The 18,614-nt window shown below is 44.7% G+C and overlaps 1 protein-coding gene across 2 annotated transcripts in view; it reads right to left on the bottom strand.

Moving 5' to 3' along the window:
* LOC306651837 (glycine receptor subunit alpha-4-like) overlaps positions 1–12,255 on the bottom strand; it is a 29,877-nt gene extending 17,622 nt beyond the window's left edge. For both annotated transcript variants that reach the window (XM_079124714.1, XM_079124713.1), the window contains exons 1-6: positions 9,735–12,255; positions 6,056–6,186; positions 5,708–5,775; positions 4,851–5,074; positions 4,631–4,713; positions 2,713–2,853 (exon numbers count right to left, since the gene is read on the bottom strand). In XM_079124714.1, the coding sequence (XP_078980840.1) occupies positions 2,713–2,853; positions 4,631–4,713; positions 4,851–5,074; positions 5,708–5,775; positions 6,056–6,186; positions 9,735–9,805 (718 nt within the window). In that variant the 5' untranslated portion in view covers positions 9,806–12,255. The remainder of the gene's footprint in view (positions 1–2,712; positions 2,854–4,630; positions 4,714–4,850; positions 5,075–5,707; positions 5,776–6,055; positions 6,187–9,734) is intronic.
* Positions 12,256–18,614: the final 6,359 nt, after the last annotated feature.

Genomic DNA, 18,614 nt, shown 5'->3' with positions numbered 1-18,614 from the left:
TGCTTCTAGATTCTCCAGAAGCAGAAGCCTAAGACATCCCAGGCAAAATGGAGGGGATGTATATTGTCATCTTTTGATTTCTATGGGAGATTTGTTCCAAGACCCCTCTGCAGAAGCCAAAACCTGTGGACACTCAAGCCCCTTATATAAAATGTCCTAGGTTTTGTGTGTAATCTATGCATATCCTCCCATACTTAAATAAACTCTAGATTACATATAATACCTAAGACAGTATAAGTGGTATGACAGTAGTTTCTGCACTGTATTACTTAGAGAATAATGACAAAGAAAATAATTCTGGGACTGGGGTTGTAGCTCAGTGTTAGAGTGCTCACATAGCACATGTGAGGCACTAGGTTCGATCCTCAGTACCACATAAAAGAATAAATAAATAAATAAAGGTATTGTGTTAATCTAAAAATATATTTAAAAAAGAAAATAAATCTGTACATGTTTGGCATAAATGCAATTTCTTCTTGAATATTTTTTATCTGCAGTTTGTTGAATCTTTGGATGTAGAACCTGCGGACATGGAGGGCCAACCATGTATTGTTATTTTATCCTGAACCAGGCTTACTCTTATCAGGCCTACCAGATTCCTCAAGCCCAGTGATTTCATCAATGACTGATTAAGGTTTTGAGAACCTGCGTAACACTATGACTACCTACTGTTCCCTGAGTCCACCCTGAGATTCTTGCCATGACATGTCTTTACTAAGTACCCGTATTTTCTTTCCCCTTGTTCATTTCTTCCATTTCCTGTAATAGCAATTGTTTTTCATTATGCAATTAATACTCATTTAGAAGGTAGCTGGCAGGGGAGGCAGAGCATTGGTACAGATCCCTGAGGCCATTGCACTAGAAAAAAGGAAAAATGATAATATTCATAAGCTCACATTTATGAAGCTCTTAAAAAGTACCCTGATATTGTCTCATTTAAACCTATAGCAACTCTTTGAGGCAAGCATGATTATTATTTCCCATATTACAGACAGGGACACTGAGGCATGAAGAGATTTTTATGTTTCTCAAGTATACTCAACTAGTAAATAGTGCAGCCAGAATCCAAACTCAGGACTATCTGACTCCAAAGTTCTTGCTCATATCTGTATCTTGCTCATATCTTGCACTACTTTACATTTAGTGCTCATATTTCCTTCTAGGATTTTTAAATGCATGTTTTTCATTTGTTCCTTTTATCACAATAAAATCGTTTTGTGTATTCAACTTTGAATCTTACTTTTTAAAATTTGTACATTCCCATGTGAATACACCTTGCAAGCATCTTTTTTTTCTTTTGTATTGGGGATTGAGGGATTGAACCCAGAGGTGCTTTACCACTGAGCTTATTCCCAGCCCTTGTATTTATTTATTTTTTAAATTTTGAGACAGGGCTTCACTAAGTTGCTGAGGCTGGCTTTGAACTTGTAATCCTCCTGCCTCAGCCTCCCAAGTTACTGGGATTACAGGTGTGCACCGCTGCACCCAGTGCAAGCATCTTTTTAATGCCTGCACTGCATTATACCAAACAGGGACACTACATAATCTACTTAATCTTGCCCTACTGGTGGATATTAAGAATAATTCCAAATTTTTGCTAGTATAAACAGTGACCCAGGAGCCCTTTGGGGGTCTATAGTCATTGTGATATTTTGGAACATTTCTTTAAAATACATTCCAAGGAGTGGAATTCCCAGATAAACATATACAAAAAAATTAACTTCTAGATTAAAAAGTTTCTCAAAGTACCATTTTTTCCTGGATCACCTGCATCAGAATCTTCAGAATGCTTATTAAAATGCAAATTTCTGGGCATTATTCCTCTGGCATGTGTAATCAGAATCCCTGAGAGGTAGAGTCCAGGAATCAACACTTTAACAGACTCCCCAGGGAAATATATTACATACCAAATTTTGAAAAACACTGACATACATAAAAATTGCCAATGTTTTAGCCCCAGAATGTTATATCAATGTCTACTTCCACCTGACTTTGCTGAATTCAGTGAACTGTTTCTCTCTCCTCTCTCCACACCCATGCATCCCACATATGTGCACACACATTTTGACAAGGAGCATCCAAAGTGTATCAGAACACCATAGGAGGGACCCAGAATCTCCCTTCCTTCAGTATGCTACCTCTATCTTAGTGTCTGAGCTCCTTATAGTCCAATTGTCAGGGGAAATGAGGAATGGGCAACTCTTAGAGAAACTGCAGAGGGCAGATGCTCAGGCTTGAAAAGCAGCCCTTCTCCACATCTGGGCCTAGATTTCACACATGGAAGATATGGATGGTAAACTGACTGCTGCTCTCAGGCCTGTTCCCTGTTCATCACAGCCATTGAATACTGCCAAATGTGGGTTTCCCAGCTCTTGCATGAAGTGGGACCCAGGAAAAGTGGAGCATTCCTGTCACTCACTGCCACAGGCCCATATGCTGTACCTCATATGACAAGAACAAGAACATGGGCTTTGGATTTAGATTTGGATTTGAATTCTAAATCTGCCAGTTATAAGCTGTGAGACTTGCACAAATAATTTAACCTCAGTATGGTGTTGATAATCATGACCACAATGAGATAAAGTATATGAAGCACACAGTATCATATCTCACCTAGACTGGGACTTCTGTAGAGGTTGGCTGCTTTGTCCCTTTGGTTCCCATCTGGAGGCCCTTCTGTTCCTCATAGACAGTAAAAAACCTGGTTCTTACCTGTGTTGTAGTGCTTGGTACAATAACCTAGATCCTTCTCATCCCGCAGGATAAATTGGGGCAGGGTCAGCCCTTCAGCCACTTGGACAGCAGGAGCATCTTCCAGCCACTCAAACACGAGGTCATTCATGGTGTAGCCAACTGCAGGGGACAGAGATGACAGAGAGCTGCAGAGTGGATGTTGGATAGGAGTAGACGTAGTGTTATTACTAGCAGGAAAGAACAGATGAAGAATTTGTCCTGGAGTTTAGGAACTGAAGCTCATCTTGGAAAGGAAACTTTACCTAAAAGGATATTTGTTCAGTTTTCTCATGGGCCTGTCCTAAGTGGGTAATTCGAGAAGATTCCAGATTCCTCTCCTACTCTCCTACCAAGTTCTAAAGCTTGATAAAGGCCCAAAGAAAAATTATTCTGGCAGACCTGGAATGAAGGCCAAGAGGATTGGAATGATATCAAGGACCCCAGCTGGGAACATCCTGCTATATCTCAAGCCCAGAGGAGCAAGCATGTGTACAAACCACATGTCTTAAGCTGAGCCAGCCTCAGAGCCAGGGCTTTTGCCACTTCACCTCAGGGAAGTGAGAGCTATTTATATCTTGCCAGTCATGCATGGGACAATGTGCATACCACAGACTCCTAGCCAGGGCCTTGAATTGGGACAAATTTAGAGTTACTATCTGAACATGCAATTCTCTCACAGATAGCTAGCATGAAGGTTCATGCCACATGTAGGACCAATTCATACATGTCAGTCAAGAAGGAAACAAAACCACTAAGACTCACAGAATCCAGTGTAGGGCCTTGACCCAGAGTAACTGTGTGACTTGGGGTGAGTTACTTCCCCACTTCCCCTTCTGTTTAATGAGGAGAACAGCACCTTCTCTGCTTATTTTTCTTCTTTTCTTCCTTTTTTTTTTTTTTTTTTTTTTGGTACCAGCGATTGAACCCAGGACTTTACCATTGAACCACATCCCCAGCTCCTTTTTAATTTTGAGACATGCTCTAAGTTGCTTCTAAGTTGCTGAGGCTGGCTTTGAACTTGTGATCCTCCTGCCTCAGGCTCCTGAGCTGCTTAGATTGCAGGCATGCACCACTGTGCCCAACTCTACTTAGTATTCAGAGTTGTTGTGAAGGGATGATGGGAACCTGGATGTGATTGTGGTTTAAGAACTCTTAAAGAGCTGACTACAGGATACAGTGTATGCATCACTGTTATTATATGCTAGAAATAGTCTTATGAGACTTCTCTGAGAACCTTGTGGATGTCTTCTGATTTTGCAGTCTTACCTCACCCAGGAGATGGGGAAGGAATGGAAATAGGTGATGGCCAAGCGTTGCCGTCCTTTGGCTCCTCTGCACTTAGCACAGCCCTCCATAGACTGGTACCTCTGTCAAAGAGGAACCCTTGAGTGGCTTCTCCTTTCTAGTCCCTTTCTATGTTTGAAATTGTCCTCACCTTCTCTATAATGGTTATCTCTGTTCATGGGGAATCAGAGTTCAAGGAGTACCCCTATCCTGCCCAACAGTGGCATTTTTATAGACATCCTCAATGTCTTAACTCAGGGAAAAAATGTAAAACTACTTTAGGCACTGAGGGAACATATCTTTGGGCAGAGGACACCTTTCAATCACCCTCCATAGTCATCACAAGCATATTTGTGTATCAGGCTTATGCTTTCCCATGTCCCTGTTTTTGTAACATCCATACCAGAAAATAGCGTTGGAATGGAAAAATGCACTGGACTGGGTGTCAGGAAGCTGTGGATTCTAGTATCATCTATGCCAAGAATTATCTGGGTACACTTGGGTAGATAAGTCCCAACTGTTAGAGACCCTTCTACTACATAGGATATCATGGGATGGGGATTAATTAGCTGCTCTTTCAGGTCTTACTCCATGACTTTCTGGAGACACTTACAGCTTTCCAGCTGCATTGTACAGGTCTGGATGTCCATGGGAAAGTTCTTGAGGTCCATCGGGCAGGACAAAATGAGGGTCAATCTGGTGGTGACAGTAAGAAAGAAGTGACATCAGCTCACTGGGATCCAGCACTGCACAGGGGGCCCTTCTCCCACCCTCAGCCTCCATCTGGCTTCTTCCTCTTGATGCAAACTCTCCTGGCCATCCACCAGGTGCACCTGATGCTATAGAGCACATTTCCATTCTTGAAGATGCGCAGCAACTTGTTGTCTGTGGTCACTTCATGGAAGTTGGCCCCTTTCTCATTGGCAAAGAAAAGGTCTGGCTTCCAGATAGAGTCCAGCATGGAGGGGTCGAGGTCTAGAGAGTCATCAGGATATTCTCGGTAGGCCAGGCGTGGGTCATTCCACTGCTGCCGCAAGAATACGTTGACCCTGTAGTCCTGGGAGGGTGCAGATATGGGTCCGTCAGAGGCAGTGTTATTCCCAGGGGCTCAGCAAGCCTACATGGGCAGGAGAGTCATGAGGAGGAAATGCTGGGGGGCATATTTGGGGACACTAGGCATTTTCCACTGGAGGAGCCTGTTCCAGGCTGATATAGCAAAGATGGAAAGGGAAAAGGCATTTGTTTAAGCATTTACTATGTGCCTTGCTCTCTGCTAAGTACTTCATTTATATGCATCATCTCATTTAAATTTCACACCAATCTTGTGAGGAGAGTGCTATCTTGATCTCCATTTTATGGATGAGAAACTGAGACCAAAAGAGATTTAAGTAGACATGCCTAACACCACTGTTAGGTAGTAGAGTCAGTATTTGAACCCAGGTTTGTCTAATTCCAAAGCTTGTCTTCATGCAGCTGCTTCACATATTTGACCATCTATTGCTTAGCTAGTTTATCTTTATGGAAGTCTGAGGTTAGGGGAAAATATCTCCCAGTGGTCAGATTCAGACCCCTATGGCTTTAGCCATGACCATGAAGCAGGAAGTGGATAGCAGAGGTATGAAATGTATATGGCCTGATGGGCTTCTCCATTCACATTGCAGTGGAAATGGGGAACAAGAAGACCCCTTACCATGGTGGTCTCAGTGACGGAGCCGAAACTGTTGATGAAGATGTTGCAGGTCACATTCACAGGTGGGCCTAAGGGTAGCAAAGCACAGCCCATTGGCAGGGCATTCCAGGAGGCATGGAACAGTTTTGAGGACTCCCTCCCTGAGCTTCAGGCTAGGGCACTGCTGGGAGAAGACAGTGCCAGCTACCCAGGCCCGTGGACAACAAGGAGGGGAGGCTATTTCTGAGGTATAAAAACTAGCCCTGGAACTCCAGTCTCCTCCTTGGGGCAGGCCACAGTGGCTGGCTGGGTAGTGTGTCACAAAAAATGATAAGGAGGGAGTGGTTTTACAGGATGACTTATTCTTACCTTTAAAATTGGGCCGAATCCTGGCATCATATCCAGATGTTCGCCCCATAAGCTTGTCTAGGAAATCAGAAGGGGACATGGGCTGAGACTCCTTGGTTCCAGATTTGACATCCTCTTTTGCCAAAGCCACTCTGGACAGGAGAGGTAAAGAAGTCTCAGGCCAGTTGCATGTGTCAGAGATTCTCCATTCCCATCCTCATCCACCTCTGACTGGCCTCCTCATTAAGCAGAAGGATGAGAGAATGGGTCTCTGAGTAACAATGTACAAAGTGAGGAGAACAATAATAGCCATAAGCCAACATGGCAGCTCAGCCACTAGTCCTAGGAAATGACTTTCACATAGATTAGATCTTTTTAATCCTACAATTCTCTTTGAAATGGAGGTGAGGATCGTTATTTCCATTTTATAGATGAGAAAATGGAGGTTCAAAAAGGAGTGACTTTCCCAAAGTCTCAGTGCTGGTGAGCCATAGGGTTGGAATTGGAATGCCATACTATGGCCTCATACAGTGTTCTTTTTGTAAAGGTGCTTTGAAAGTACTCAAAGAAGAGTGACATCTCACTGCAATGTTTTTCTCATAATGGGGCCACTGGTGTTTGGCTAATCTGAACTGACCAAGGATGGGAGGGACTTAGGGGCAGATTGCATCTCTGAGAGTTGGGGTCAATTGCTTGGGATTCACATGAGAATGATCAAGACCTAGTGCTCACTTCTGAAGAGGGAGGCATGGCTTCTGGCATTTGTTGTAAGTTGGTTTTGTTTTTTTGTTATTTCCACAATCTCAGAGTGCTGGGGACTCAAACCCGGGCCTCCCGCATGAGAGGCAGGCACTCTATGAGATGGGCTATCTGGCCTGCACCTGGCATTTGTTGTAGTAGGAAGCTAGGTCTTGAGTTGTTTTGTTCAGGGCCATGGCCACTGCTGGCAGGTGTACTCAACTATGGTGAGGAAGCTCTATGGACGTGGGGAAAACCCCCAGTAGGGTGGTCATGCAAAGAAGCTTAACTCCCATCTTTTTTCCTGAACAGCTTGATTTTGAGGAAGGGGCCAGTATTCTTTAGCCTGGCCTAGAAGCCAGCTTTCTTTTCCCTTGAGAAGTTTCTTTTCAAGTCCAGCAAAGCCCCTTTGGCATGCTTGCTTACCAGTTTACTGGCCAGTATATAGACTAGGGACCAGAAACTCAGCAAAACCTTGGGGGCAGGGACAGAGCTCATGCTGGATTTCTGGCTGGGCCAGGTGTCTCCTGCTTCATCTTGGTGTCATCCCTGTGCCATGTATGACAACCAGCTCCACTGCTGACATGGATGCTCCTGTACCATGGAGCTGGGCAGCAGGGTGACTGCTGTCCTTCTGGATCTTAGTCTCCTTTGAGCCAGTCGCCTTTCTTTCCCATGTACCAGCCAGTGACTGATGGGATAATAAAAATAGCTAAGATGTCATACTAAATTCTCCACACACATTATCTCATTTAGTTCTTATACCAGTCCTTTCTGAACGTTCCTGTTACAGTTGTGCTTTGGTATCCATGGGGGCTTGATTCTAGGACCCCCTTCAGACACCAAAATTCATGGATGCTCAAATCCCTTATATAAAATGATAAGGTATTTACATATAACCTGTGCACATCCTCATGTATGCTTTAAATCATCTCTGGATTACTTATAAGACCAAAAATGATGTAAATGTTAAGCAATTACTTGTTATACTATAGTCTTTAGGCAATAATGGCAGAAAAATGTCTACATGTTCAGTACAGGTGCTATTAATTTAATATATTTTTGACCTGTCATTTAATCCATGGATGTGGAACCTATGATTATGAAGGGCCAATTACATATAGATGTGGAGACTAAAGACTCATGAGGTGATGTCTTCACAATCATCCAGCCAGTCAGTGGTAAAACCAAGGTTTGAATCCAGAGCTACTGAATTCAAGACTAAATCTACCACAGTACCATGATGCAAGCATGGCAGGGTGAGCTGCCAAGGAACCAGAGTTGGGGAAGGTCAGTGGCAGATCCACCATGACCTCCTAGATTCCTGTCTCCTTGCATTCCCCCAAGCAGGGGAAAGCCCTTACCCTGGAGACAGAGGCTACCCTGGCCTGCAGCAGGAGCAGCCAGAGCAGGTGGCCTGAGCAGGCTATGGAAATCTGAGGAGGCTGATGGGGCTGCTGGAGCAAGCAGAAGTCTGCAACTTCACCACAGGACGTCCGCACTAGCCAGGTGCTGCTGCTGCTGCTGGCCACCTGCCACCTGCCTTCTGGGAGGCCACATGGCCCTGCACATGGAGCAACCAGACGCTATACTGTCCTCAGCCCTACTCTCAGGTCACTTCTCCCCTAGTATCATCCCTGGGACCCTGGGATAGGCTTTGGGCTCATCTGACTTCAGCCCCAGTTCCTGTTTTGGCCCCCACTTCTGGGGCTACTTTGCCTGAGGACCTGAGTGGAAAGCGACTGTGTGCACCCACTCCTTTCTCCTTTCATTCCTGCAAAAGTCCCAAACACTGACAGGACCTAGGAAGTTCCAGAACTGATAATCTTTCTCATGCAAGGCCCTGGGTTGGGGTGAGAGAACTCTGATTCAGTTACTAGGTTCCAGAACAACATTGGCCAAGTCATTCCCCCTCTTTAGGCCTCAGTTTCCATATTGTTCACATGGGCATATCAAATTGCCCATTTTGCTCTAATTGCTTTCAGTCACCAAACCTAAGTGGGAAAGCTGCCACTGGAGATTGGGTCTTTGTGGCAGCCTCTCTTCTAGGAGTGCCAGCTTCATGTCCCCCTGTCCCCCTTTTTTTTCTGTATCCTCCTGTCAACTCCAGCTGAACTGCCATTCCACTTTGAGCTGCTTTTACCTCCAAAGTTTATTGTTGTGCTCTGCATCCTTGTTTGCCTGCCAGCCAATGTATCTGCAAGCAGTAGGATAGGAGATTCCTCAGACACAAGCAGGTCTGGGGTGCTCCTTGGTTTAAGAGGAGGAGGAGGATACTGCAGTGGCACTTGCTTTTTCTGCCTTGGGATATACTCCTCTTATGACCACTTCAGTCCAAGCCATACCTATCTTTCCTGCTCAGCTCACCCTGTCAGCCTAGACTGGCTCCTGATCTAACAAGAAAGGGGCAATTGATTGGGGGATATTTACAAGGAGCCCAAGCATGCCTTGCACACAAGCCCAGGAAATGACTGCCACTTGGTGCCCCTCAAGGGACAGTGAGCAGCCATGTGTGCACAGTCAGAGTGATTGCAGAAGGCTAAAGTTTGGGCAGCCCATCTCCATCTTCATGTGGTCTTGGGGCAAACCCATGTTACTTGAAGACTCTTGTGCAGACAACTGTCAGATATTGCTGTTGTTTTAGGGAACTGAGCAGTATGTGACCCAGCTGGTAGGGAAACTGGATTGGGTGGCAAGTTAGATAACCTTCATTTGGGAGCTCTGCTACCTAGCCCCCACCCAGACCCAGGAAACTCTCACCCATGCAGAAGCCTTCCCACCAGCCTTGACATCTCCATATGGAAAACTCTTGGGTACTGAGTGGGGGAGGGTGTGTCCTCCCCTGGAGCCCTCCAGACTGTGGGCTTTTTGTAAACTTAGAGGAAACTGTGCCAGCTGCCCAGGCTGCCCCCAACCCCCTGCCAGTGTTTGCATGCACCTTCTCTCACCCCACTCAGCTCACCTGAGGAGGACCTGCCCTGGCAGAGTCCAGAGGAGAAGGAAGGAGAGGGTTGCAGGAACAAGAGTTGTCATTCCGAGGGGACCTTGGAGCCCTTTCTCAGCCTGGCTGCCAAGGTGAGAGGGGATATCCCTGCGGGAACGCCAAAAGTACAGAACCTTCCTCCAACTTGCGCTGCTCCAAGGAGCCCGTGGGGCTGGGCTAGGAGTTGCGCTCTCTTTCTTCTTCTGCCTCTTCTCTGCCCTGTCTTTACCAGTCAGGGACCAGAACTATTCCCCTGGAAATGATCCTGACACAGATAACCCTACCGGCTTCTGCTTGGGCTCGCCTTGGGCTGCGGAGGGCCTTAGCCTGCCAGCCAGGGAGCCAAAAAAGATTCTCTTTGGGCAGCAATCACTCTCTAAACCCTGGAGAGTCTTGGAGGGGAGGGAGGAGGGAGACCGGTGGAAAGATGTTTCCCTCCCTCCCACCTCCCCCTAGATGCACCCTCCGAAAGCAGCAATTTAAAGGCACAGTCACCAGCAGCTGGAGTGGGGTTCAGAGCGTGTCCGTGTGCTGGGGAGGAGCTTGAGCTGCCGCTACTGCTTGGGAAGAGCTGGAGGTGTTCTGTCCAGGTTCCAACTCTCCAGCTGGAGGAGGGTACATAAGTGACCCTGCTGCCCCCCACTCAACACTTTCCTTTTACTCTAGAGCCAAGCTGGGGCCCAGCAGTAAAGTTCCAATGATTTTTTAACGGGTGAAAAGACCTCAAAGGGTTAGCAAGAGCCACTGGGTATCCTCAGGGTAATAGCTTTAGGTCAGAAAGGAGGTGAGGAGGAGGCTGAAGGGCAGGGGCAACATTTCTCCACCCTCTAGATGGAGGCACAGAGGAGGGATGATAAAGAGGAACTTCAGAGCCCTTCTGCTTTGTAGTCTGCCTGCCTGAGAGTCTTTCTGTCTGTCTGCCCCATCCCCCTTCATCCTTACAGTTGTGCATTCTTTTCCCTGCCTGCTTCTCTCAGGTCCTCCCTGGGGAGCTTGGGGTCCTCTGGCTCTCATAATCCCTCCTCCTTGACACTCCTTCCTCAGCCCTGCTCAAGGGAAGAGACAACTGTCCTGGGTGGGGGCAGGGCAGAGCAAGGTTGGGACACTGCAGGTTTTGCAAGTTTCAGAGGAATCCCAGTGCGGGCAGAGCATAGAGACCTAACCATCTCCAGCACTGGATGGAGAAGAGGCAGAGGGGGTGGGCTTGCCTCCTCTCTTGCCTTGTACACATTTGCTTATGGCATTCAGGTGCTTCAGCAGCTCCATTTTCTCCTGCCTGACCCTTGCCCAAAGTTTCCCGTGCATCATGTGTACATCATCTAAACAGCTCTGGGACCCCCTCCCACACAGTGCCTTTTCCTCCCGCCTTTTCTCTCCTTTCTTCTTTTCCTCCCTCTCTCACTGAAGTTTTCTTTCATCTTTCCTCTCTCCATTCTAGTGTCCCTTCCTGCTTCTTCTCTGCATCTCACCTTCTGTGTCTTTTTCTTTTCTCTCTACCTTCAGTCTCAGACTCTTTCCTCCTAAATTACATCATTAAGAAGCCAAGGCTTTTCATTTCTTCTTCAGTAGAAACTCAGCCACCTGGTCTGCTGAATTTGCTTTTCTTTGTATTGGGGATTGAACCCAGGGGTGCTTAACCACTGAGCAACATTACCAGCCCTTTTTGTATTTTATTTAGAGACAGGGTCTCATTGAGTTGCTTAGGGCCTCACTAAGTTGCCGAGGCTGGCTTTGAACACGTGATCCTCCTGCCTCAGCTTTCCTAGCCGCTGGGATTGCAGGCATGCGCCACCACACCTGGCAGGTCTGATGAATTTGAGTGTGTACTGGGGAAAGGGTCAATGCCAAATTACATGGATCAGTCCTCAGGCTGACTGCAGTCTCCCCAACCTGGTCAGAGAGGAGTTTGTGAGGATTGGAAGCTTTTCTCCAGGAGCCCATTGGCTATATAAAGGGATTAATAACAAAATATGCATGTGTGGAATTTGTGCAGTATCTCCCTTTGCCTGTCGTATTACTAAGGAAGAGGAATTTTCAAACCACAAGTGAAAGGGAAGATCATTTTCAAGAATATATGCTGAAATATTGATGACTGAGCTGAGCTTTTGGGATTGGGACTGATAATATTATAAGCTCAAATAATGCCTATATGATACATAAAGCAAAAAAAAACTATTTATTCTAGAAACATCTTTATCCACCCTTTTGTCTACTCACCCTTCCTCCTTGTTTCTCTCAAGTATAGCAATCCCACTCCACTGGCCTGAACTGAGCCTTACAGAACCTATCAGGGCAGAGCTTCAGGCTGGAGAATTAAGGGGGGGGGGCGCTTGTCTCCTTTGTGTAACTTCCTGCCTCTGACAACCCTGATCAATCATGTCACTTCCCCTGCTCTCAGTCTGCAGTCCAAGACTCTGTTTGATCGGTTACTCCTCTTTTTTCACTGATGTGTCTAGAGTTGTCTATTTTGTCTTTCTGATTCTGAGTGTTGTGTTTTTTTTTTTTTTTTTTTTTTTTTTTTCCACACAGAACTGGGGAATCGAACGCAGGGCCTTGCAAATGCTAGACAAACACTGTACCACTGAGCATATCCCTAGCCTTTCTCTCTCTCTCTCTCTCTTTTTTTTTTTTTTTTTTTTGGTGGTGCTGGGGATTGAACTCAGGGCCTTGTGCATGCTTGGCAAGCACTCTACCAACTGAGCTATATCCCCAGCCCCTCTCTGTTTTATTTTGAGACAGGGTCTCACTAAGTTGCCCATCCTGGCCTGGAACTTGTGGTTCTCCTGCCTCAGCCTCCTGAGTGACTGGGATTACAGGTATGGACCACCATGCCTGGCCAGTTCTAGGTATTTTCACATGTCGTTCCCTACAAAGTACTCCTCCCTCCACTCTTTCTATTCTGGACTGAGTTTTGTTGTCACTTTGTCAAAGATGAGTTCTTGAACTTCCCCTACTACCCTTAGATCTGAGTCAGGAGACCGTCCCTATGTTCTTCCAGGACCCTCACCCTTCTCAGCATGGTCATACTCTACCACAGTTCCCCTTACTTGCCTCTCTCCCCCTACTATATTGAGAGCTCTCTGAGAACAAAGACATATTACCCACCAAACCCCCAGCACACTATAGGCAGTTAGGGATCATTTATTAAAAGATGCATCCTGGGCACCCAGGGACACTTTCTCAAGGTCACTGCCTCTTCATCTCTTTATGTCAAATAATGATAAGTTTGACACACAGAGAGAGGGCCACTATGAGGCAATGGTAATAAGGAGAAACAAGGAAGCAGTTTTTATTCCCTTGCCCCTTGGGCCTATGGCCTCACACTCAGTCATCTCGAATTCTTGCCTACTGGAAGAATTAGGGGATGGATCCATTGTCTGAGGTCTCACCTCCCATGTGTCCCATGGGATCCCTGAGTGCTGACAGCATGGCAGGGTCAGTTTCTTAAAGGACATATGCCTTCTTGTGTGAGGCTGAAGCAATGAGCACATGTTGACTGGCATGATGAAGATGTATAGTTTTCTTAAAGTGCTAGAAGCAAACCCTTGGTAAAGACAGGAGAAAAGGAGACAAAGAACTGGGTAAGCTGTTGCAAGGGATTGAATAAGCCAATTCCAAGAATTCTCTGTGCCAAAAGGAAATTACACTCTCTGAAGTTGAACTCAGCATCTTCTGCTGTGGAAAGGGTACAAAGTTGTGTCTGTCCTTGCCCCATAACGTTTTCCTCCTAGTTACCAAACTATGGTGCGTAGCTGCCATGCTGGTCTGAGAAGTAACTTCATTGCTGTGATGAGTTGGTGTAGAAGCTACAATAGTCAACATGCTTTCAGGATGAAATACATTATTTTGTCATGAAAAAAAAATTCCAAGCTGCTAAAAATGGATTAAGCACATTTTCATAAATCTTTCATTCCAGGAAAGAGTACATCCCATTTCAGTCCTATGCAGGAAAAATTGCATTTGCACCCTGCTGACACGCAGCCTTCCTGAACCCTCCATTTGAGAAGCAGCAAGTCCATATTGGGATGGGTATTGTTTAAATTCAATGACTTCTGGGGCTGTATTTTGAGGGGCAAAGTTGGAGAATCAATTGATATAGCTTCCTGAATCCAACTCCAATTACTCATATGGTGTGCCCCCGCCCCCACCATTCCTTATCTCATTGAAATAGAAAGTGGCCTGCATGGTACCTTAAAAGGCAGACTGTATTCCAAATCTGAGGAAACTCCCAGAGCTTTAGTCACATTTTAGAAGCATTGGGGTAAGAAATTGGAGGGGATTTGAAATAAAAGATGCCTTTTAAAAAATTTGCTGACAATTACTGGGGCATTGCACTTGGATCTCTAAGGAACAAGTCTGCATCTTTTTGCTATGTGTGAATTTTCCTTTTCAGGGTCATTTTCAACTTCCAAGGAAGTGACAGTGTACTCCTAAGTGGGGGCTTATCTACTTATGCTTAGAAGCATTGGTGGCAGAGGCAGGAAGCACTTTAGCCCTCAAGACTTAAGAAGATGGGGCCGAATGTGTTTGTGGGCAGTTGTGGCTGTGAGGCTTTCAATCCTAGACCCAAATGGAGCAAGGTTGAACCAAAATTTAGGTGTGTTAGACATATTCAATTTGGGAGAATGGTTTAAGTTTGACATTTCAAAGACTTAACCTTCTTTTAATGAAGAAAAAAATGTTTTTTTTTTTTTTTGTTTGTTTGTTTTTGGTACCAGAGATTGAACCCAGGGGTGCTTAACCACTGAGCCACATCTCCAACCTTTTTAAAATATTTTATTTAGACCCAGCGTCTCACTGAGTTGCTTAGGGCCTTGCTAAGTTGCTGAGGCTGGCTTTGAACTTGTGATCCTCCTGCCTCACCCTCCTGAGCTGCTGGGATTACAGGTATGCACCACTATGCCCAGCTTAATGAAATTTTAACTATAGGTTTTGTAGAAAAAACCTGGGATGTCTGAATTTGGGGGAGGCAGCTGAAGGGGGTAACCAAGTTCCTTCCCATCTTCAAAGACACATCAGATATCAACACCAGGGTGGCACCAGTAATCTAGTGTCCCTGCCTTTGCTGCTGGCTTCTCTGTTCAGTGCCCAAGGCACGACAGAGTGGTAGAGCTCCAGCTAGGGAAGATATATTGACAACATCCTGGTATGCATCATTTCTCCCTTGATGGACCCTCAGAATCATCACTCATCCAATTAGCCACTTGAGAGCAATTCACTACCCATGCAGAAGAGTTTCATTAAGGTTCCCACAGAGTTTACATTGACTCTCCTTGTCTCTTGGCTCTCATAACTCTGCAGCCTTCTTGTTAGGGGATGATAGGACCATGTCACACCTCTCCTCAAAGGTAAATTGGTTTATACTTGTGATCATGCACTCGAATATCTTATTTCACTCATTTGGAGATTGTGATAATCCATGCTGTGTGAGGTGTATGTCCTTACATAAGAAAAACAACAGAACTTGGAGGATGAGTAAATATTTACTGTATGGAATGAATCTCACTTCCACTAATTCATGCATACATTTAACAAATATATATTGAGTGCAAATCATCTCCCATATGTTCTAGGTGCCAGAGATACAGTAATGAACACAGCAGAAGTCCACCTTCATGTAGCTTACATTCTAGTGGGTTTGCAATATAAATCCTTCCCAAAGAAGGCTTCTGCATGGGTCATCAACTGCCAGACCTGAGTGCTTCTCTTACCATTTGAGTAGATCATTTCGTACATGGCCTAGAAAATGGATTAATTTCCAGCAGGCAGTAATGGGTGTCATCTCCATCCATCTCAAAATATATCTGCTAGTCACATCACACAAGTCATCACCTGCCAGACACCCTCCCAAGAAGCTTATCCTATAATAATCCAACTCCTACAGAATACACATGTCTGCATCTCATAATTGTCTCTCATGGTGCATACATATTTGTCTGCAACTGCTAATAAGCACCTTCCTCACTAGGAGAATTATGTGACATTAACAAAACTCTTAGCTGTGGGGTTTCTCTGAGTGGTCTCCAATTATTTAGGATTCTCTCCTTCCTTTCTACCTTCCTTTCTACCTTCCTGTCTGTTCATCCTCCTATATTTTCTTCTTTCTTTTTCACTTTTACCATGGATAAATTCAATTTTTTTTTTTTTTTTTTTTTGCAGTACTGGGGATCGAACTCAGGGCCTTGTGCTTGTGAGGCAAGCACTCTACCAGCTGAGCTATCTCCCCAGCCCTCAATATTTTTTGAAATAAGACACTGGACACTGAAGTAAGGAAAAGTTTGGTGGATGATTACAAAGAGTTACACAGAAAACTGAAATTGCATTAATTATATCAGTAATGTGGATATAGTTAAGTCTGCAAATTTTATATGCCAAGAATTGTAAATTTAACATTATGAAAAATCCATTAGCCTAACCTTGTCCTCCTATAGGGTCCATCATTTGTATATCTATACAAGTGTGCATGCAAACACACACATAGAATGCTTTGTCATAATATGAGGGTAATGTCCCTGCTGCTAGCAATTATATTTCAAAAGTGTGACTATGGCCAAAGAAGTTGGGGTGTGATGAGCAGTCCTTTTGATTTGTGACTGTGGCCTCTACATTAACTATACTAATGAAGTCCTTCTAGCCACAGTCAAATCACTTACCCAGAATAATTGGAATTCCTAGGTATGGTGCCAAATTGAACCACTTCTTTTTGTATGGGGGCATTATTCATTTTGCAAAATTATGCTGCATATGACCCAAAGTAACAAATTATAATCAATGATAGGCACTCCTAAAAAATTACCAGAGATACTAGTCAGACAACAGTCTACTTCAAATCCCGGAAGGTCACACACATCATCTTTTGCTGCCATCCACTCCTGCACTGTCAGCAACATCATCGTCAAACAACGAGTGTTGCTTTGAGAACTCTGACTTTTCTTTTCTGCCCATTGTCAGTTTCTTTCTGTAACCTTCACATTGCCTTTCTACCATGCATTACCTCCCACGTGTTCTATAATCCCCTCACTTTCCACAGCGGTGTGCCCACTGCTGAGTCAAAGGCAGGTGCTGTTTCACAACTGCAAACTTAGTACAACTAGCCTCTTTCCAGTTTCAGGAAAGACAAATAGGATGCTGAGGTCTTGACATTTTCAGGCAAGCAGTAACGCATAGCCAGGAAATTTGCTCAGTTGCATTACCTTAAGCAAACGTACTTGGGGAACCGTGTCTTCTCCATGTACAGAATAGGCCAATGAAATGATAAAGTAGAAGGACATGGTTTAGAAGGTTCACTGAGTAGGGATGACTATTTTAGCCCTATACAGAAGCACCCAGGAAGAAACTGGAAATAAGAGCAGGGTAACTTAACTCATTCTCAGCTACCGGAGGGAAATAATTTGAAGTAATTTTCTTCCCCTTCTCTTCCTGTTCTTCCTCTTTTCCTCCTCCTCTTCCTCCTTTTTGATGACCTAAATTTGGCATAAGGTTTGCTGAGATCCCACTCAAGATCAAGCAGAAACAAACTGCTCTCCTAGTCCCTTTGCCTTGAGGGGATTGTCTCATCCCTGTGCATGCAGTTACTATGAGAGAAAAGTTTCTGGCATCCAAATGTAATGTCAGAGGTATTGAAGACTCTTTGTTTCAAGTTGGTGGGATACAGAAAAATTATTTGGTACCTTTCAGAATCTTTACCTCCTAAGTTCAATTTTATCTGCTATCATGGGTCCTTCCTAGATCTATTTTACAGATGGGAAATTGAAGACGCTAAACACTGTACATCTGTCTTCTCCATCTCATCTTGTACTTCTACTAACATCCTACCTCCACTTTCTCAAACATAACTGTATCATGATCACAACTTGGTGAAAATGGAGATAGGCAAGTAGTAATGATGCAAGGCCTCCTTTTTTTAGGTAGTAGCCAGGGAAAATTTAGGTGTCTCTCTAATGTCCAAATCCATACTCATTCTCTGCCCTCTCCATTGTCCTGTACCTACTTGAACCTCTACTAATTAGCATGCTCAGAGTGTCATCTTCTAGAGATGAATTGAAGTCTCCTGATGGTCAGCAAGGGTCAAGATTGATCTCTTCATTTAAACAAGTGGGATGATAGGAGGGGAAGAATGATTTATTCACCATAGCACTTGATTCTGCCATGTACCTCCCCTGATCTCAGGAAGAGAGTAGAAAGTGATGAAAGGACAGGTTTCCTACTTTTTTTTAAGAATCAAAGGCCAGCTGTGGCATGGTGGTGTGCACCTGTAATCCTAGCAACACTGGAGGCTAAGGCAGGAGGATGGTGAATTAAAAGCCAGCCTCAGCAACTTAGCAAGGCCCTAAGCAACTTAACGAGACCCTGTTTCAAAATAAACAATAAAAAGGAATGGGGGCATGGCTAAGTGGTTAAGCACCCCTGAGTTCAATTCCCGTTATCACCCCTCCCACCAAAAAAGAATCAAAGGCCACCCTAGAGGCTTTTATAGAATAAACTGCACATTCTCCAGCCTGTGCTCCACAGAACTTGGTCATGATATAGGGCTTTTCTCCAAAGATCAAACAAGTTGACCATCAAATCAGGGGACAAAGCTAGGTAGGCTCCAACTGACTGTTCTAGTCAAGTGAGAAGCAAACTAGATCCTTAAAATTTCCTTAAAATATTATGGAACAAAAGAATATTATGGGACAGTGGATAGTTTCATCAATACCACCTTTCAAGATAGGTGTGGTGGCACATGCCTGTAATCCTAGCAACTCTGGAGGCTGAGACAGGAGGATCATGAGTTCAAGGCCAGCTTCAGTAATTCAGCAAGGTCCTAAGCAACTCAGTGAGACCCTGTTTCAAAAATAAAAAAATCAAAAGGACCGG

The sequence above is a fragment of the Sciurus vulgaris genome (assembly GCF_902686455.1).
Source record: "Sciurus vulgaris genome assembly, chromosome: X".
NCBI classification, from domain to species: domain Eukaryota; kingdom Metazoa; phylum Chordata; class Mammalia; order Rodentia; family Sciuridae; genus Sciurus; species Sciurus vulgaris.
Note: the sequence above shows the minus strand (reverse complement) of the source record. Positions and strands in the feature narration are given on the sequence as shown.